Source organism: Oncorhynchus tshawytscha, linkage group LG16 (assembly GCF_018296145.1).
Source record: "Oncorhynchus tshawytscha isolate Ot180627B linkage group LG16, Otsh_v2.0, whole genome shotgun sequence".
NCBI classification, from domain to species: Eukaryota; Metazoa; Chordata; class Actinopteri; order Salmoniformes; family Salmonidae; genus Oncorhynchus; species Oncorhynchus tshawytscha.
Genome location: NC_056444.1, coordinates 69,527,507 through 69,548,392, shown reverse-complemented (window position 1 = coordinate 69,548,392; position 20,886 = coordinate 69,527,507). Strand labels below are relative to the sequence as shown.

Below are 20,886 nucleotides of genomic sequence, written 5' to 3'. Positions count from 1 at the left end.
GCTGAAAAACATCCCCACAGCATGATGCTGCCACCACCATGCTTCACCGTAGCGATGGTGCCAGGTTTCATCCAGACGTGACGCTTGGCATTCAGTCCAAAGAGTTCAATCTTGGTTTAATCAGAACAGAGAATCTTGTTTCTCATGGTCTGAGTCCTTTAGGTGCCTTTTGGCAAACTCCAAGCGGGCTGTCATGTGCCTTCTACTGAGGAATGGCTTCCGTCTGGCCACTCTACCATGAAGGCCTGATTTGGTGGAGTTCTGCAGAGATGGTTAACCTTCTGGTCTGTTCTCCCATCTCCACAGAGGAAGAGGGACTCTGGAGCCATGTAAGCGTGACCATCAGGTTCTTGGTCACCTCCCTGACCAAGGCCTTTCTCCCTCGATTGCTCAGTTTGGCCGGGCGGCCAGCTCTAGGAAGAGTATTGGTGGTTCCAAACTTCTTCCATTTAAGAATGATTGAGGCCACTGTGTTCTTGGGGACCTTCAATGCTGCAGAATTTTTTTGGACCCTTCCCCAGATCTGTGCCTCGACACAATCCTGTCTCGAAGCTCTACGTACAATTCCTTCAACCTCATGGCTTGGTTTTTGCTCTGACATGCGCTGTCAACTGTGGGACCTTATATAGACAGGTGTCCTCCTTTTAAAATGAATGTCCAATCAATTGATTTTACCACAGGTGGACTACAATCAAGTTGTAGAAACATCTCAAGGAAGATCAATGGAAACATGATGCACCTGAGCTCCATTTCAAGTCTCATAGCAAAGGGTCTTATACTTATGTAAATAAGGTATTTCTGTTTTTTATTTGTAATAAATGTGCAAAAATGTCTAAACCTGTTTTTGCCTTGTCATTGTGGGCTATTGTGTGTAGATTGATGAGGGAAAACATTTATTTAATCAGTTTTAGAATACGGCTGTAACGTAACAAAATGTGGAAAAAGTCAAGGGGTCTGAATACTTTCCGAATGCACTGTATTTGTAATTATGTTCCGGCCCACTGACCATCCGCTTAAGGAAATATGTAGTTGATGATCCCTGCTCTAGGAATTAGTCTTCTCACCTAAATCACTCTGCTCTGAATCAGACTGTTTTGATGACTATTTTAGAAACCATCCATCTCCCATCAATTTACTGATTGATATCCCATCTTCTGTTCCAGTGTATCAATGAGGAAGGCTTCCGTCTCTTCCTGAAGACCTATTTGGAGGTTGAGGACTTCCCTAAGGATCTCTGCCAGCGCCTGTTCCGATCCTTCCAGAGCGGAACCGAACTGGACGGGCAGGACAACGCCAGTATGTTCATTTGCCCATGTGTAGAATACCTCGAATACCATGTGTTGGCTTATTTTGTTGTCTATAGTTTAGTCATCAGTTTCACTATTGCTATGTGGTGTTTTTTTAAATCAAAGTCCACAGACAACCTGAATATGTAGCTATACTGTGTGTATCCACTTCACCATCCTCCTCCCCCTCCTTGTCCTCCTCCTCTCCTTTAGAAGAGGTCTTTCTGAAGGACGTTTCATGTTACTTCTCTCTGTTGGAGGATGGCCAGCCCAGAGACAAGCTGGAGTGTGAGTCTTTATCATATTTTCTCCACTGAGTAGCAGCTTGTTGCAGTCTATTTGTATAGATATTTGTTTGAGTGCCTTTTCAAGATTTTTATATGCACATTTTTCCCTCAGTTGCTTTCAAACTGTATGACAGAGATGGCAATGGAGTCCTTGACAGCTCTGTAAGTCAATTTGTAATATTTTTTTGTGAACTACAAAGAATAACTACACCCCCCTAGGTATTATCCCAGTTTCCCCATTACCCATTTCAAAATAATAACAATGTAATAACATGTAATGACTGTCTGTTGTTGCAGGAGACATCACCTCATACCCTTTCATTTTTACAGTACCAGTCAAAAGTTGACACACTTACTCATTCAAGGGTTTTTATGTATTTTTACTATTTTCTACATTGTAGAATAATCGTGACGACATCAAAGCTATGAAATAAAATATGGAATCATGTAGTAACAAAAAAAGTGTTAAACAAATCAAAATATATTTTATATTTGAGAGTCTTCAAAGTAGGCACCCTTTGCCTTGATGACAGCTTTGCACATGCTTGGCATTCTCTCAACCAGCTTCACCTGGATCTCTTTTCCAACAGTCTTGAAGGAATTCCCATAGATGCTGAGCACTTGTTGGCTGCTTTTCCTTCACTTTGTAGTCCAACTCATCCCAAACCATCTCAATTGGGTTGAGGTTGGGTGATTGTAGAGGCCAGGTTATCTGATGCAGCACTCCATCACTCTCCTTTTTGGTCAAATAGCCCTTATACAGTGTTACGAATCCCTTTTGGCCCGACAGTCTAGGGGGGATGGTAATGAGACCCGTAACATAACTCATGCAAATTATTATTGTGACAAAGTAAAAGTGTGAACGAAATAACCACGACAACAGAAATCTACAGTCAAACTCCAGGTTTATTTATAAGCACACGATAATGGGGGGGAGCAGGAAAAGGGGCTGAGCTGGACCCAAGGAAAGAAACAATAAATATACAAAAACACCCCTAAGCTAGACTAGCCTACTTTAACAACAGCTAACTAACTAACCAAAAATACAGTGGGGGGTCCGCCCAGTTCTAACTAGTGTATTTAACAAAGTTCACCTACGGGTAGTGTATGCCCATGGGCGACTTGTCTTGGTTTCCCCCTTTTCCCACCAGCAACAAACACCATAACCAAAAACAATACTCACAGGTGATGACAAAGTGCTATGGAGGTGCTCAAACAAAAGAGAGGTTAAGACACAAAGCGAGAGTGAAACACAGAGTCCTACAGACATGGCATTTACAGAGAGAATTGAGCTCTAGAGCAAACAAATGATGGGGTTTTTAAACCATGGGGAAGGAACTGTGATAGGGTAGGAAATAGGAGGAGGTGTGTCTTCTGATTGATGATTGATTGTTGACTGATTGGGGAGTGATGATTTTCACCTGTGAGGGGAGAAGGAGAGAAAAGAAACACACACACAGGATACACACACAGGATAACTGTATCCGTAACATACAGCCTGGAGGTGTGTTGGGTCATTGTCTTGTTGAAAAATCAATTTTAGTCCCACTAAGCGCAAACCAGATGGGATGGCATATCGCTGCAGAATGCTGTGGTAGCCATGCTGGTTAAGTGTGCCTTGAATTCTAAATAAATCACAGACAGTGTCACCAGCAAAGCACCCCCACACCATCACACCTCCTCCTCCATGCTTCACAGTGGGAACCACACATGCGTAAATCATCCGTTCACCTACTCTGCGTCTCACAAAGACACAGTGGTTGGAACCAAAAATCTCCAATTTGGACTCAAGGACAGATTTCCAACGGTCTAATGTCCATTGCTCGTGTTTCTTGGCCCAAGCAAGTCTCTTCTTCTTATTGGTGTCCTTTAGTAGTGCTTTCTTTGCAGCAATTCGACCATGAAGGCCTGATTCACGCAATTTCCTCTGAACAGTTGATGTTGAGATGTGTCTGTTACTTGAACTCTGTGAAGAATTTATTTGGGCTGCAATTTCTGAGGCTGGTAACTCTAATGAACTTATCCTCTGCATCAGACGTAACTCTGGGTCTTCCTTTCCTGTGGCGGTCCTCATGAGAGCCAGTTTCATCATAGTGCTTGATGGTTTTAGCGAGAGCACTTGAAGAAACTTTCAACGTTTTGGAAATTTTCCAGATTGACTGACCTTCATGTCTTAAAGTAATGATGGACTGTCGTTTCTCTTTGCTTATTTGAGCTGTTCTTGCCATAATATGGACTTGGTCTTTTACCAAATAAGGCTATCTTCTGTATACCACCCCTACCTTGTCACAACACAACTGATTGTCTCAAATGCATTAAGAAGGAAAGAAATTCCACAAATTAACTTTTAACAAGGCACACCTGTTAATTGAAATGCATTCCAGGTGACTACCTCATGAAGCTGGTTGAAAGAATGCCAAGAGTGTGCAAAGCTGTCATCAAGGCATAGGGTGGCTACTTTGAAGAATCTCAAATATAAAATATATTTTGATTTGTTTAACACTTTTTTTGGTTGCTACATGATTCCATGTGTGTTATTTCATAGTTTTGATGTCTTCACTATTATTTAACAATGTAGAGAATAGTACAAATAAAGAAAACCCCTTGAATGAGTAGCTGTGTCCAAACGTTTGACTGGTAATGTATATCAGGTCTTCTCATAAGAATAACTAATACTCTTCTTCCTAAAGGAGGTGGACCGGATCATTGCTCAGATGATGCACGCTGCAGATTACCTGGACTGGGATGTGTCTGAGCTGAGACCAGTAAGTGTGGCCAAATGTGGGATGTCCCTTACAATTACTGATATCAGAGGAGAAAATACATATTTTAATGAATTCTACAAATATCTGCTGAACAAAACCTCCCAAAAATACTAATTTAGATGCTAAGCTAGAATGCACTTTGGTTTGTTCAGGTGCTGAAGGACATGATGACAGCCATCGACGCAGACAGCAGTAACACGGTCTCTCTGGATGAGTGGGTGGAAGGCGGAATGAACAACGTCCCTCTGCTGGTATTACTTGGGCTGAAGGTGGGTGAACCATGTTCCTCTTCTGGGTTGTGTTCATTAGGAACAAAATGGAAGAAACAGGGAGGGACTACTTGGATATCCAATAAGAAATGCTGGTTGCTGTTGCAAAAATGGTTTGATACATTTTGCCCAAATGATTAAGACCCTAATGTCACTGGGGCAGAAGGTGGAAAAGGGACCATCCATCATTCCTTCCCCTTTTATTGCGTCAACAAATGTTTCCTGTGCAGGCCGGGAGGAGTACACATGATGCATCCTCTTTGTGTTATATGCTGAGTGTACAAAACATTAAGGGACGCCTGCTCTTTCTATGGTATAGACTGACCAGGTGAATCCAGGTGAAAGCGCTGATCCTTTATTGATGTCACCAGTTAAATCCACTTCAATCAGTGTAGATGAAGGGGAGGAGATGGTTAAAGATGGAGTTTTTGAGACAGTTGAGACATGGGGGATTGTGTATGTGTGCCATTCAGAGGTTGAATGGGCAAGATAAAACATGTAAGTGTCGTTGAACGGGGTATGGTTGTAGGTACCAGGTGCACCGGTTTGTGTCAAGAACTGCAATGCTGCTGGGTGTTTCACGCTCAACAGTTTCCTGTGTGTATCAAGATTGGTCCACCACCCCAAGGACATTCATGAAGGTCAACATGGGCCAGCATCCCTGTGGAACGCTTTCGACACCTTGTAGACTCCATGCCCCAAAGATATTGGGGCAATGATAATACTACTGTACCTTTAGAAATATGCTCAGCCGGTGTCTGCAGTTCCTCCTTTTGTCTTCCTCACTCACACACATACAGTACATGCTCTCTCTCTCCTTCTGCTCTTACCTCTGTGCACCACCCCTTTGTTGACTCACTCATGCATGTGTGCTAATGTTACCTGTTTCACATACACATCTATCTCTGCACCACCAGAGTGAGTTAGAGGAAGTGGGCAAAAGCCTATCTATTATTCTCATTCACAACTCCATCTAACCTCACCCTCTGCATCAATTAGTAGCAACTACAATGGAAAGGAAGAACATAAACATTCATTGTTACAGTATAAAGAGTAAGTTATTATGTTTAGAACAATGAAACTAAGTGGGGGTGCCATTTTCTTTCGAGTCATTTAGCAGATGTGCTTATCCAGAGCGACTTACAGTAGTGAGTGGATCTGTTTTAATTTGTACTGGTCCCCCGTGGGAATCAAACCCACAGTCCTGACATTGCAAGTGCCATGCTCTAACAACTGAGCCACATGGGACCACTGTCACTCTTGTCTCCCAAGTGCTGAGATCTGGAAATACTAGAAAATACTAGAATACTAAAATATCTTGGTATAGGGGGTATGCTTACTTATTGAACATGCAGTTTACTTTTGGGTCTGTTATCAGACTGCCTTACAAAGATCTGAACTGTAAACTGGTCTTTCTCGTGCCCCTACCACAATGCCAGGTACTTCCCCTCAGGCTATTTCTGGCCACCAATGAGAATACCATGGAGGCCTTCATCCAGCACTCTCACATTGCTGTGTGCTGATTTTAGGGGCTATGCTTCATACACATAGACTGACTGAAAGTCTGGCTCTGAGCTGAGGCACCATGAGTCATTTAAACCAATGTTTGTAAAATATTTTTTTACTGTGTATTTGTGTCTATAATCTGGAAAAGAGCATATACAATCTGTGACCATGTTACTGTATAATCTTGTGTTGCAAACATTGGTGTTACTGATGTAGTATTGCATAGAAAGGGCTTATATTTACCCAAGGAGATTCCATGGAAATATGGTAGAAATGTACATTCCATTCCTCATTTAATTATGCAGCATAGATTCCTTTCAGCATAATTCTGATATTTTGATAGATGGGATCATGGCATGCAAAGGCCATTGTAAAGCCAACTGTAAAAGTCAACACTGAACTGTCATTCCAGGAGAATCATCTCGGAGGCGATTTATGTTTGTTGCTAACAGCATCACTAATAGCCACAATCTCCAACCATGAGACAATATTAAAATGAAATGTGTATCAATGTTGCATTGCTTACATAATGTTTTCCAAATATGAGATCCAACATTTACCCTTAGAGTCAGTGTTTGTTTTAGGAGTGTGCAAAAATGGTCAAAATAGTTTTTGACATATAAGATAAAAAAGCACAACGTTTTTATATTTTGTTTATTATACCATAATATGTGTTTTCTCCCCCACCATCTACCCCCAGATGACTCAGAAGGATGGGCAGCACCTATGGAGGATGAAAAATTACAACAAGCCTGTCTACTGCAACGTGTGTCAGAGCATGCTGCTAGGACTGAGGAAACAGGGGCTTTGCTGCACCTGTGAGTGTCATTGTCTGGTCTCACCACTAGAGGGAAATACAACATAACGTCCTCAATCCACTCAAAGCAACAACAAAAAATTACCAGGAAGACACCTATCCTGAATTTACAATTAAAAGCAAGTTAGTGGAATTGCATTCTCATAATCAGATGATGTCAACATGTACCATTAGATAACCATTATGACCGATGACATCCCCACATATTTCCATAGGAAAAACTGTAGTGGTGTTTATTGTTTACTTAATTGTCAGCCTTGTATATCTTGTCTTGATTAACATGATTCATTAAACGAGAGAATAACAATAATAGTTGAAAACACAATGGAGACACGTAACGCATTGTTTACTTGTCTTTGTTTTCAAGGTTGTAAATACACGGTCCATGGACGCTGTGCCAACAGAAACCCAGCTCCCTGTACCAGGACCTATGTCAAGTCTAAGAAAGACACGGGAGTAAGAGTTTTTTTTCAAACAACATTTTACAATGGCATTTGCAGTTCTATTAATATTTCCAATGCCTCTTCATTCTTAGTGTATGTTGTAATGTGAATTTCTAAGCCACTCTCTTTGTCCTGGTGCATGTATGTCAGTCTTGCATCTGACTCTGCCTGTGTCTCCTGCTTCAGGTTCCAACCCATGACTGGGTCAGTGGGAACTGTGACTCTGGGAAGTGTGACAAGTGTCAGAAGAAGATCAAGAGTTATCACGGGCTGACGGGCAAACACTGTGTCTGGTGCCACTCCATGGTGATGAGGGAGGGCTCCTGAGTAGCCCTGTGGTGGGGAGAGTTAGGCCCCTTTAAGTTATTAGGCCAGTCTTTTCTTCCAAGCAGAATATTTACATATTACAATCTGTTGTTCAATCTGTTCATGGAGTGGTCTTGAAAGAGCTATGTCTGGAACTACGTCTGGATCTACAGTACCAGTCAAAAGTTTGGACACACCTACTCATTCAAGGGTTTTTCTTTATTTCTACTGTTTTCTACATTGTAGAATAATAGTGAAGACATCAAAACTATAAAATAACACATATGGAATCATGTAGTAACCAAACAAGTGTTAAACAAATCAAATGAGAGATTCTTCAAAGTAGCACCCTTTTCCTTGATGACAGCTTTGCACACTCTTGGCATTCTCTCAACCAGCTTTATGAGGTAGTTACCCTAACACACCTCCAGGTTGGCTCCCGAGTGGTGCAGCAGTCTAAGGCATTGCATCTCAGTGCAAGAGGTGCACTGCAGTCACTGGTTCAAATCCAGTGACTGCAATCACATCTGGCTGTGATTGGGGGTCCCATAGGTCGGCGCACAATTGGCCCAGCGACGTCTGGGTTTGGCCGGGGTAGGCCGTCATTGTAAGTAAGAATTTGTTCTTAACTGACTTGCCTAGTTAAATTGTTGTTTTTTAAAATAATATTTTAAAAGGGCTATTTGACCAAGAAGGAGAATGATAGAGTGCTCCATCAGATTACCTGGCCTCCACTCCACAATCACCCGACCTCAACCCAGTTGAGATGGTTTGGGGTGAGTTGGACCGCAGAGTAAAGGAAAAGCAGCCAACAGGTGCTCAGCATATATGGGAACTCCTTGAAGACTGTTGGAAAAGCATTCCAGGTGAAGCTGGTTGAGAGAATGCCATGACTGCGCCAAGTTGTCATCAAGGCAAAGGGTGGCTACTTTGAAGAATTTAACACTTTTTTGGTTACTAAATGTGTTATTTCATAGTTTTAATGTCAGTTTTACCTCATTTCTATCAACATGTTAAATGTGCAACCAGAGGGAAAAGAACTCTGGACCACCTATACTCCACACACAGAGATGCATACATAGCTCTCCCTTGCCCTCCATTTGGCAAATTTGACCATAATTCTATCCTCCTGATTCCTGCTTACAAGCAAAGATTAAAGCAGGAACCACCAGTGACTAGATCAATAAAAAATGGTCAGATGAAGCAGATGCTAAGCTACAGGACTGCTTTGCTAGTACAGACTGGAATATGTTCCAGGATTCCTCCAATGGCATTGAGGAGTACACCACATCTGCCATTGGCTTCATCAATAAGTGCATCGATGACGTCGTCCCCACATTGACCGTACGTACATACCCCAACCAGAAGCCATGGATTACAGGCAACATCCGCACTGAGCTAAAGGCTAGAGCGGCCGCTTTTAAGGAGTGGGACACTAACCCGGAAGCTAATAATAAATCCTGCTATGCCCTCCGACGAACCATCAAACAGGCAAGCATCAATACAGGACTAAGATCGAGTCGTACTACACCGGCTCTGACGTTCGTCGGATGTGGTAGGGCTTGCAAACCATTACAGATTACAAAGGGAAGCACAGCCGAGAGCTGCCCAGTGACACAAGCCTACCGGACGAGCTAAACTAGTTCTATGCTCGCTTTGAGGCAAATTACACTGAAACATGTATGAGAGCACAAGCTGTACCGGAAGTGTGATCACTCTCTCCGCAGCCAGTGTGAGTAAGACCTTTAGACAGGTCAACATTCACAAGGCCGCAGGGCCGGACGGATTACCAGGACATGGACTGCGAGCATGCACTGGCCAACTAGCAAGTCTTCACGGAAATTTTCAACCTCTCCCTGTCCGAGTCTGTAATACCAACATGTTTTAAGCAGACCGCCATAGTGCCTGTGCCCAAGAACACTAAGGTAACCTGCCTAAATGACTATCGACCCGTAGCACTCACATCTGTAGCCATGAAGTGCTTTGAAAGGATGGTCATGGCTCACATCAACACCATCATCCCAGAAACCCTAGACCCACTCCAATTTGCATACCGCCCCAACAGATCCACAGATGATGCGGTTTCTATTGCACTCCACAGTGCCCTTTCCCACCTGGGCAAAAGGAACACCTATGTGAGAAAGCTATTCATTGACTAAAGCTCAGCGTTCAACACCATAGTGCCCTCAATGCTAATAAATAAGCTAAGGACCCTGGGACTGAACACCTCTCTTTGCAACTGGATCCTGGACTTCCTGATGGGCTGCCCCCAGGTGGTAAGGGTAGGTAACAACACGTCCGCCACACTGATCCTCAACACAGCGGCCCCTCAGGGGTGTGTGCTCTGCCCCGTCCTGTACTCCCTGTTCACTCATGACTGCAAGGCCAGGCACGACTCCAACACTATCATTAAATTTGCCGATGAGACAACAGTGGTAGGCCTGATCACAGACAACAACGAGACAGCCTATAGGGAGGAGGTCAGAGACCTGGCTGTGTGGTGCCAGGACAATAACCTCTCCCTCAACGTGGTCAAGACAAAATAGATGATTGTGGACTACAGGAAAAAGAGGACTGAGCACGCCCCCATTCTCATTGACGGGGCTGCAGTGGAGCAGGTTGAGAGCTTCAAGTTCTTTGGTGTCCACATTACCAACAAACTAAAATGGTCCAAGCACACCATGAAAGTTGTGAAGCGGGCACGACAAAACCTATTCCCCCTCAGGGGACTGAAAAGATTTGGTATGTGTCCTCAGATCCTCAAAAGGTTCTACAGCTGCACCTTCGAGAGCATCTTGACTGGATGCATCACTGCCTGGTATGGCAACTGCTCGGCCTCTGACCGCAAGGCACAATATAAGTTCACGTACACTTAGGTTGGAGTCATTAAAACTCATTTTTCAACCACTCCACAAATTTCTTGTTAACAAACTATGTTTTGTGAAGTCGGTTAGGACATTACTTGCATGACACAAGTAATTTTTCCAAAAATTGTGTCCAGACAGATTATTTCATTTATAATTCACTGTATCACAATTCCAGTGGATCAGAAGTTTACATACACTAAGTTGACTGTGCCTTTAAACAGCTTGGAACATTCCAGAAAATTATGTCATGTCTTTAGAAGCTTCTTATAGGCTAATTGACATAATTTGAGTCAATTGGAGGTGTATCTGTGGATGTATTTCAAGGCCTACCTTCAAACTCAGTGCCTCTTTGCTTGACATCATGGGAAAATAAATCAGCCAAGACCTCAGAAAAAAATGTGTAGACCTCCACAAGTCTGGTTCATCCTTGGGAGCAATTTCCAAATGCCTGAAGGTACCACGTTCATCTGTACAAACAAAAGTATGCAAGTCTAAACACCATGGGACCGTGCAGCCATCAGGAAGAAGATCCTTTCTGTCTCCTAGAGATGAACGTACTTTGGTGCAAAAAGTGCAAATCAATCCCAGAACAACAGCAAAGGACATTGTGAAGATGCTGGAGGAAACAGGTACAAAAGTATCTATATCCATAGTAAAACGAGTCCTATATCGACATAACCTGAAAGGCCGCTCAGAAAGGAAGAAGCCACTGCTCCAAAACCGCCACTGCACTTTTTGGATAAATGTCCTCTGGTCTGATGAACAAAAATAAAACTGTTTGGCCATAATGACCATCGTTATGTTTGGAGGAAAAAGGGGGAGGCTTGCAAGCCGAAGAACACTACCCCAACCGTGAAGCACTGGGGTGGCAGCATCATGTTGTGGGGGTGCTTTGCTGCAGGAGGGACTGGTTGACTTCACAAAATGGATGGCATCATGAGGATGGAAAATTATGTGGATATATTGAAGTAACATCTCAAGACATCAGTCAGGATGTTAAAGCTTGGTCACAAATGGGTCTTCCAAATGGACAATGACCCCAAGCATACTTCTAAAGTTGTGGCAAAATGGCTTAAGGGCAACAAAGTAAAGGTATTGGATTGGCCATCACAAAGCCCTGACCTCAATCCTATAGAAAATTTGTGGGCAGAACTGAAAAAGAGTGTGCGTGCAAGGAGGCCTACAAACCTTGTCTCAGTTACACCAGCTCTGTCAGGAGGAATGGGCCAAAATTCACCACAACTTATTGTGGGAAGCTTGTGGAAGGCTACCCGAAACGTTTGACCTAAGTTAAACAATTTAATGGCAATGCTACCAAATACTAATTGAGTGTATGTAAACTTCTAGGAATGTGATGAATCAATAAATCATTCTCTCTACTATTATTCTGACATTTCACATTCTTAAAAAGGAAAGTGGTGATCCTAACTGACCTAAAAATGGAATTTTTACTAGGATTAAATGTCAGGAATTGTGAAAAACTGAGTTTAAATGTATTTGGCTAAGGTGTAAGTAAACTTCCGACTTATACTACTTCAACTAATCAACTAACCATACGGATAAGAATAAGAGATAAAAGTAACAGAGTCAATGTGCAGGGCACATTGACTCTGTTACTTTTATCTCTTATTCTTATCCGTATTTTTTGAAACTGCACTGTTGGTTAGGGGCTCGTAAGTAAACATTTCACTGTTGTATTCGACGCATGTGACTAATAAAATGTGATTTGATTTATTGTTACTCTACAATGTAGAAAATAGTCAATATAAAGAAAAACCCTTGTGAATGAGTAGGTGTGTCCAAACTTTTGACTGGTACTGTATGTCTGTGAACAATACAGCACTTTGTGACTACTTTGATATAAAAATGCTTTATAAATCAAATGTGGTTAGCTTTATAAATGAATAATTTGATAATAGATATCACTGGCTGTTACTGTATTCCAGCGCCATGATGACTGTGCCTCCCAGGAGCCCTCCGACTGTAACTGTGGAACTCTCAGAGACCATATCCTCCCCCCTTGGGCCATCTACCCTGTTATGAAGGTACAGGATAACCTACTGCCCTATGACAGGTGTCTAATACTTGTAAAGCTCACATAAGGATATATTTTAAGGAACCTCAACTTAGTGAAATTACTTTTTAATAGTAGGATAGCTAAGATGTCTAGTTTGAGAAACAATACATCTGTATTTGACTATTATACGGTTATTGCTTATTGTTTTATATGATCTCTGGATTTGCTAAGTTGACTGTTCATCTCTCTCTTGACCCCATCAGGAGAAGCCTAACAGCATGAAGAACGGCTCCTCGAGCTCAGCCGGCGACAGTGACCACAACACCACTCCTGACGGAAAGGTGCTTCAGGTACGTACTAGTACCCTGTCTAGGTCTTTCCCTATTACAGGACTGCTGGATAGTAACTGGTGTGAGTAAATAAGCAACCATGTCTAACTATTTTACCTTGTTTAGAGTCTAGAGAACTGTCACTAGGAAGTGCCTCACAGCCATATTCCATTTAGACTACAGTGGGGCAAAAAAGTATTTAGTCAGCCACCAATTGTGCAAGTTCTCCCACTTAAAAAGATGAGAGAGGCCTGTAATTTTCATCATAGTTACACTTCAACTATGACAGACAAAATGAGAAGAAAATCCAGAAAATCACATTGTAGGATTTTTTAATGAATTTATTTGCAAATTATGGTGGAAAATAAGTATTTGGTCAATACCAAAAGTGTATCACAATACTTTGTTATATACCCTTTGTTGGTAATGACAGAGGTCAAATGTTTTCTGTAAGTCTTCACAAGGTTTTCACACACTGTTGCTGGTATTTTGGCCCATTCCTCCATGCAGATCTCCTCTAGAGCAGTGATGTTTTGGGGCTGTTGCTGGGCAACACGGACTTTCAACTCCCTCCAAAGATTTTCTATGGGGTTGAGATCTGGAGACTGGCTAGGCCACTCCAGGACCTTGAAATGCTTCTTACGATTTCACTCAAAATCTCACGATACATGGACCCATTCATTCTTTCCTATACACGGATCAGTCGTCCTGGTCCCTTTGCAGAAAAACAGCCCCAAAGCATGATGTTTCCACCCCCATGCTTCACAGTAGGTATGGTGTTCTTTGGATGCAACTCAGCATTCTTTGTTCTCCAAACACGACGAGTTGAGTTTTTACCAAAAAGTTATATTTTGGTTTCATCTGACCATATGACATTCTCCCAATCTTCTTCTGGATCATCCAAATGCTCTCTAGCAAACTTCAGACTGGCCTGGACATGTACTGGCTTAAGCAGGGGGACACGTCTGGCACTGCAGGATTTGAGTCCCTGGCGGTGTAGTGTGTTACTGATGGTAGGCTCTGTTACTTCGGTCCCAGCTCTCTGCAGGTCATTCACTAGGTCCCCCCATGTGGTTCTGGGATTTTTGCTCACCGTTCTTGTGATCATTTTGACCCCACGGGGTGAGATCTTGCGTGGAGCCCCAGATCGAGGGAGATTATCAGTGGTCTTGCATGTCTTCCATTTCCTAATAATTGCTCCCACCGTTGATTTCTTCAAACCAAGCTGCTTACCTATTGCAGATTCAGTCTTCCCAGCCTGGTGCAGGTCTACAATTTTGTTTCTGGTGTCCTTTGACAGCTCTTTGGTCTTGGCCATAGTGGAGTTTGGAGTGTGACTGTTTGAGGTTGTGGACAGGTGTCTTTTATACTGATAACAAGTTCAAACAGGTGCCATTAATACAGGTAGCGAGTGGAGGACAGAGGAGCCTCTTAAAGAAGAAGTTACAGGTCTGTGAGAGCCAGAAATCTTGCTTGTTTGTAGGTGAACAAATACTTATTTACCACCATAATTTGCAAATAAATTAATTAAAAATCCTACAATGTGATTTTCTGTATTTTTTTTCTCATTTTGTCTGTCTTAGTTGAAGTGTACCTATGATGAAAAAATGTATAAGTGGGAGAACTTGCACAATTGGTGGCTGACTAAATACCTTTTTGCCCCACTGTATATGTTATCTGAAAATACTGACAATATAGACTGAATATACTGACAATATCATTGTATCCATTTGTGAAACTGCTGTAATCTTTGAACTATTTATCTCTGATCAGATTGATCCGGTCCCAGACACTCATCCTCTTTTAGTGTTTGTGAACCCTAAAAGTGGAGGCAAGCAGGGAGAAAGGTGATGCTACAAGTGAACACTCCTACACAAATGGGCATTTATGGTTGAATAATAAACAATGTCAATGTTTCTATTTTACAATTTCAAGTCCTATTTTATTCATTTCAGAGTTCTGCGTAAATTCCAGTATTTGCTGAATCCACGGCAGGTGTATAACCTATCCAATGGTGGACCTGGACCAGGGTAAGGTTTCCCATATGGATAACTGCATATGATGTATAGACCACTATTAGTATAAAATTAAAAACTGCACTCTGTTTTACCTGCATCACTAATTGGACAACTGGGGTGTATTTAGCAGCTTTAAATCTCGAAAATTACATTTAAGACATTTTACATTTTGAGGAGTCTGAGATGTGTTATTGTGTGTGTATCTGGGCTTTAATATAAATTCATTACCAGTTCTCTTATTTACTGCTTGAATATGCAATGGTATTGGGATAATTGGAACATCAAAGCCAATAAAATGGTTGCAAAGGGAGGGTATATTACTGGAAACGTTCAAAGTTTACCAGAAAACGTTCATGTTTTTTTATGGGAATTTTATCAGATGACATCTAGTGGGTTTTTTTGTTGGTACTTTAGATTATCACAGGTATCTGTAATTACCTCTGGCTGTCTGTGGCCTTATCACATGTAATATATATAAATAATCAAATAAGATCATTTTAAAATAAAAAATAGAGTGACAAAGCTGTAAAACATTTTACTATGTTAATGTTTGTTTTTCCGCCAAACTGGTGGCGGTTGAGAAAAAAGTAAATAGTTGTAAGAGTTTTACTACAGTGTCTCGCGTTAAAGTTTCACAAATAAATTCCCCAATAAATTTGATGGATTCTGGTCAAATTACGCCCAGTCGCAGGCTGTCAAAAATGCGAGGCAATGCAGCTCTGTGTGTTCAAAAGAAAGCAGACAAACACAGACTGAAAAATAATTTCAGCGAAAGGGAAAGTGATGAACAGGGAGGTCATGCACCACAAAAATATGTTGCACATGGTAAATACAGGGAGTGGTGAAAGTAAGGCAGCACATTTTTGCCATTACACAGAAAATCAATGCAGTGGGGGGTAGACGCTAGACGAACAGTAAGCGACCATGGCCGCGGGAAGATGTTTTTGGGTTGGGGGTGCTACTGACGTGTAATAAAGGCGGAGTTCACTTTAAAGTATATATATTAGATATTTATTTAATTTACATTTATCATGGGGTGCTGCAGCACCCTTAGCACCCCTATTTCCCACGGCTTTGTAAGCGAGGTGAAGCATAGATGGCCAGAGAGACTCGGAGCTAGAAAGAATAAAGGAGGATTGGCGGACAATGCTGTACTGCACTGTACTGCTGTAGGACATGCAGTTGTAGACCTTTCGAAAGATCAGATACCTCCTCCACAGATTGAGGCTGAGCAGCAACAGCCAATCATTGTGAAAACAGAAGAGGAATGCGTGCCTGGCTACCCATCCACACTGCTCCAGCCAACTGATGTTTCTTCTCCGTGATGAGTCTGGATTTGCCTCCCTCCCCGACAATTTCTAGAATGCAAACACATTCTGACCATTCTGATTGGTCCGAAAAAACGATTGGTTAGGCCAGAGCCGGCCTACATGATGGCATTATCAACTTTGATACTCGGGTTAAATTTTACGATCCAATCGCTGATGAATATGTTTTGTACAATGCCCCTCATTTTGAAGTCAAAGGACTTCTAGGTTGGCAGTTTAGACTGAATGTATGTAACGATAGAGCAGCAGAATTCAATTCAGGGTGAGTTGTCAGGCAAGAGGAATGCCCCTTTGTGACAGAAACATCAGTCCCTGTTGTGAAATCTGAGGGTGAGTTGTGTTAAAAACATGACTTTAGTTTTATTACGTTAGATATGGAATTTTGCATCGCATTAATTGTATCACTTCATCTCCTCCATCTCTTGGAGGGTCTTCGGTTACTCCTGATTTGGTGACTCCAGTCCCACTGACACTACCTGACGCTTCATCAGTTTCACCACCGTTGGGCTATGCCCGGCATTAGTGCAACGTTCTCCCTCATTTTGGAGAATAATGACCCCCTATCAGAAACCCACCTCACACAAAGAAAACACAAAGTATCATCATCCACTCCCACCTTATGGGAAGCTGACAACACTACAGTCAATGTGCCAAGGGCTGCCCAACAGCTCCAGCCTGCTCAGTGCAGTCAGTGACATTGCCTTGACTGTTAATGACATGATGCAGCGGCAGGTTTAACACAGTCAGAATATGATGTGTCCAGAATAGAATAGCCACAACTGTGGAGAGGAGAAATGCTGGTCTCCCTCCTACTTCCCAACAGAAGTGAAATTATGTCAGTCTCCTGAAAATCAAGGCATGGCCTTGACTGTTACTCATATTAATGTTCTCCAACCAATATTAAACCTAGAATTGGCTTCCTATTTCACAACAAAGCCTCCTTCATTCATGATGCCAAACATACCCTCGTAAAACTGACTATGCTACCGATCCTTGACTTCGGCGATGTCATTTACAAAATAGCCTCCAACACTCTACTCAGCAAACTGGATGTAGTCTATCACAATGCCATCCGTTTTGCCACCAAAGCCCCATATACTACCCACCACTGCGACCTGTATGCTCTCGTTGGCTGGTCCTCACTACATATTCATCGCCAAACCCACTGGCTCCAGGTCATCTATAAAACTTTGCTAGGTAAAGCCCCGCCTTATCTCAGCTCACTGGTCACCATAGCAACACCCACCCTTAGCACGCGCTCCAGCAGGTATATTTCACTGGCCATCCCCAAAGCCAACACTTTCTTTGGCCGCCTTTCCTTCCAGTTCTCTGATGCCAATGACTGGAACGAATTGCAAAAATCACTGAAGCTGGAGTCTTATATCTCCCTCTCTAAGCATCAGCTGTCAGAGCAGCTTACCGATCACTGAACCTGTACACAGCCAATCTGTAAATAGCACACCCAACTACCTCATTCCCATATTGTTATTTATCCTCTTGCTCTTTTGCACACCAGTATCTCTACTTGCACATCATCATCTACACATCGATCACTCCAGTGTTAATGCTAAATTGTAATTTTTTCACCTCTGGCCTATTTATTGCCTTACCTCCCTACTCTTCTACATTTGCACACACTGTACATAGATTTTTCTATTGTGTTATTGACTGTACATTTATGTGTAACTCTGTGTTTTTGGCCAGGTCGCAGTTGTAAAATGATTCAATTTATACCGATATTGGCCTAAAAATAAATACTTTTCCCAAGTTAGTGATATTTCCCATTGACTGATCATGGTTTTTCAGATCCTCTCTTCACTAATCTTTTTATGTTTAACCTTTTTGTTATAAACTTATCATCACAACCGTGATGTTAATCATAGTTGATCTCCATGTTTGGAAGACTTTGTTCAGCATTTTTATATCTGATAGATTTCCCTACTTTTGGTTTAAAAATTATGTTTAGAAATAATAAATATAAATAATGCCTTCTTTCTTCTTTTTTTTTACACTGTTGACTGACCACTTTGTACACTCATACTTCAAGTAAACTTGAACGGCTTATTTCTCTCTGAGATGTCATAACCATCAGTGAACGTCACTGTTAGATCTTGTACTGCACCCCCAACATAATACACACTCTGTGTTTCAGGCTGTGCTTCTTCAGAAATCTGAAGGATTACAGGATATTGGTTTGCGGAGGGGACGGCACTGTGGGCTGGATACTTGATGCCATAGGTGGGGTCCAGTACACAATATTGGTAGACCATGTACTACACACTCAGTGGACAGTTTATTAGGTACACCTCCCCGTTCAAGAAAATGGTTCGCTCCTACAGTGAGTCACGTGGCTGTGGCTTGCAAAATAAAGTAGGCATACAATTACTGTTCGATTGAACATTAGAATGGGAAAAAACTAGTGACCTAAGTGACTTTGAACGTGGTATGATTGTTGATGCCAGGCGTGCCGGTTCTAGTATCTCAGAAACGGCCACCCTTCTGGGCCTTTTCACGCACAACAGTGTCTAGGGTTTGCCGAGAATGATGCGACGAACAAAAAACATCCCGTCAGCAGCAGTCCTGTAGAAGAAAACAGCTCATTGATGAGAGGTCGAAGGAGAATGGTAAGAATCGTGCAAGCTAACCGGTGGGTCACAACAGCATCTCGGAATGCACAACTCGTCGGCCCTTGTCAAAGATGGGTTACTGCAGCAGATGACCACACCATGTTCCAATCCTAACCGCTAAAAACAAGAAGTGTCTCCGGTGGGCACGCGATCACCAACACTGGACAATTGAGTAGTGGAAAAACATTGCCTGGTCCGACGAATCCGGTTCCTGTTCCGTCATGCTGATGGCAGTCAGGATTTAGTGTAAGCAGCACGGGTCCATGGCCCCATCCCGCCTGGTGTCAACGATACTGACTGTTGGCAGTAGTGTAACGGTGTGGAGAAAGTGGTCATGCCCCGAAATAATTCAGGCTGTTCTGGAGGCAAAGGGGGATCCGACCCAGGACTAGATGGGTGTACCATAAACTGGCCACTGAGTGTACATGCCAATAGACAAGTCAACTTTAGTATATGAATAAAAACAATTAATTTTCTTACCAAACATGTTACTGAAATGGATTCCATGTAGTAACCTAGACATGAGTAAAATGCTGACGATCTCTCTTTCTCCCCTTCTGGTGCAATCAGAAAAAGCCAATCTTCAAGTGCGGCCACCTGTGGCTGTGTTACCCCTGGGCACAGGAAATGACCTTGCACGTTGTCTTAGATGGGGAGGAGGTGAGAAGGGTTGTCTTTTGTCTTTTTTCATTCTGTTGTGTGTTCACATATCATATTTCCTGTATCACGGGGTAAGTTTAGCCATAGGGGTAAGTTGAGCCACCCTTGTTTATAGGAATCCATACACAAAATGTAGAATTTAACTAAACATTTAGGAAAAGGTTGTCATTGTGAAGGAAGAAACCACATGGGAAAAGTGGTAAGCAAGTTAGGTTAAAAAAAAAAATACATTTATTGTAAGAGGTTTCATGATGTTCGTATCTAAACCAGATAATATTATTTTTAGATTGTTCTATACATCAGTTTTGGTCTATGTAAGCTTCATTATGAGGTCCTAAACCTAGCATGAAAGTGCATCCATGTAAGGTTGAAGTCATTAAAACTAGTTATTCAACCATTCCACAAATGTCTTGTTAACAAACTATAGTTTTGGCAAGTCGGTTAGGACATCTACTTTGTGCATGACACAAGTCATTTTTCCAACAATTGTTTACAGACTGATTATTTCACTTATCGTAATGTATCTGTATCACAATTCCAGTGGGTCAGAAGTTTACATACACTAAGTTGACCTAGCCTTTAAACAGCTTGGAACATTCCAGAAGGTTATGTAATAGCTTTAGAAGCATCTGATAGGCTAATTGACATCATTTGAGTCAATTGGAGGTGTACCTGTGGATGTATTTCAAGGCCTACCTTCAAACTCAGTGCCTCTTTGCTTGACATCATGGGAAAATCAAAATAAATCTGCCAAGACCTCAGAAAAAAATGTGTAGACCTCCACAAGTCTGGTTCATCCTTCGGAGCAATTTCCAAATGCCTGAAGGTACCACGTTCATCTATACGAACAATAGTACGCAAGTATAAACACCATGGGACCACACACCATCATACCGCTCAGGAAGGAGACACGTTCTGTCTCCTAGAGATGAACGTACTTTGGTGTAAAAAGTGCAAATCAATCCCAGAACAACAGCAAAGGGCCTTGTGAAGATGGAAACAGGTACAAAAGTATCTATATCCCTAGTGAACCTAGTCCTATATCAACATAAGCCAGACTATGATTTGCAACTGCACATGGGGAAAAATATTGTACTTTTTGGAGAAATGTCCTCTGGTCTGATGAAACAAAAATAGAACTGTTTGGCCATAATGACCATCTTGATGTTTGAAAGAAAAAGGAGGAGGCTTGCAAGCTGAAGAACACCATCCCAACTGTGAAGCACGGGGGTGGCAGCATCATGTTGTGGGGGTGCTTTACTGCAGGAGGGACTGGTGCACTTCACAAAATGGATGGCATCATGAGGAAGATAAATTGGGTGGATATATTGAAGCAACATCTCAAGACATCAGTCAGGAAG

General features: G+C 42.1%; 1 protein-coding gene across 3 annotated transcripts in view; it reads left to right on the top strand.

The window, feature by feature from the left end:
• The window catches only part of LOC112216243 (diacylglycerol kinase beta), a 43,718-nt gene that overhangs the window by 8,871 nt on the left and 13,961 nt on the right, over positions 1-20,886 (top strand). The window contains exons 4-17 of one of the 3 annotated variants that reach the window (XM_024376087.2): positions 1,164-1,296; positions 1,503-1,574; positions 1,686-1,735; positions 4,264-4,338; positions 4,491-4,607; positions 6,814-6,931; positions 7,298-7,386; positions 7,560-7,679; positions 12,493-12,591; positions 12,827-12,913; positions 14,666-14,739; positions 14,848-14,922; positions 18,391-18,476; positions 19,436-19,525. In XM_024376087.2, coding sequence (XP_024231855.1) covers positions 1,164-1,296; positions 1,503-1,574; positions 1,686-1,735; positions 4,264-4,338; positions 4,491-4,607; positions 6,814-6,931; positions 7,298-7,386; positions 7,560-7,679; positions 12,493-12,591; positions 12,827-12,913; positions 14,666-14,739; positions 14,848-14,922; positions 18,391-18,476; positions 19,436-19,525 — 1,285 coding nt within the window. Of the gene's footprint in view, positions 1-1,163; positions 1,297-1,499; positions 1,575-1,685; positions 1,736-4,263; positions 4,339-4,490; positions 4,608-6,813; positions 6,932-7,297; positions 7,387-7,559; positions 7,712-12,492; positions 12,592-12,826; positions 12,914-14,665; positions 14,740-14,847; positions 14,923-18,390; positions 18,477-19,435; positions 19,526-20,886 lie in introns of those variants that run through there. The other 2 variants (XM_024376086.2, XM_042299553.1) reach the window with 2 other exon arrangements.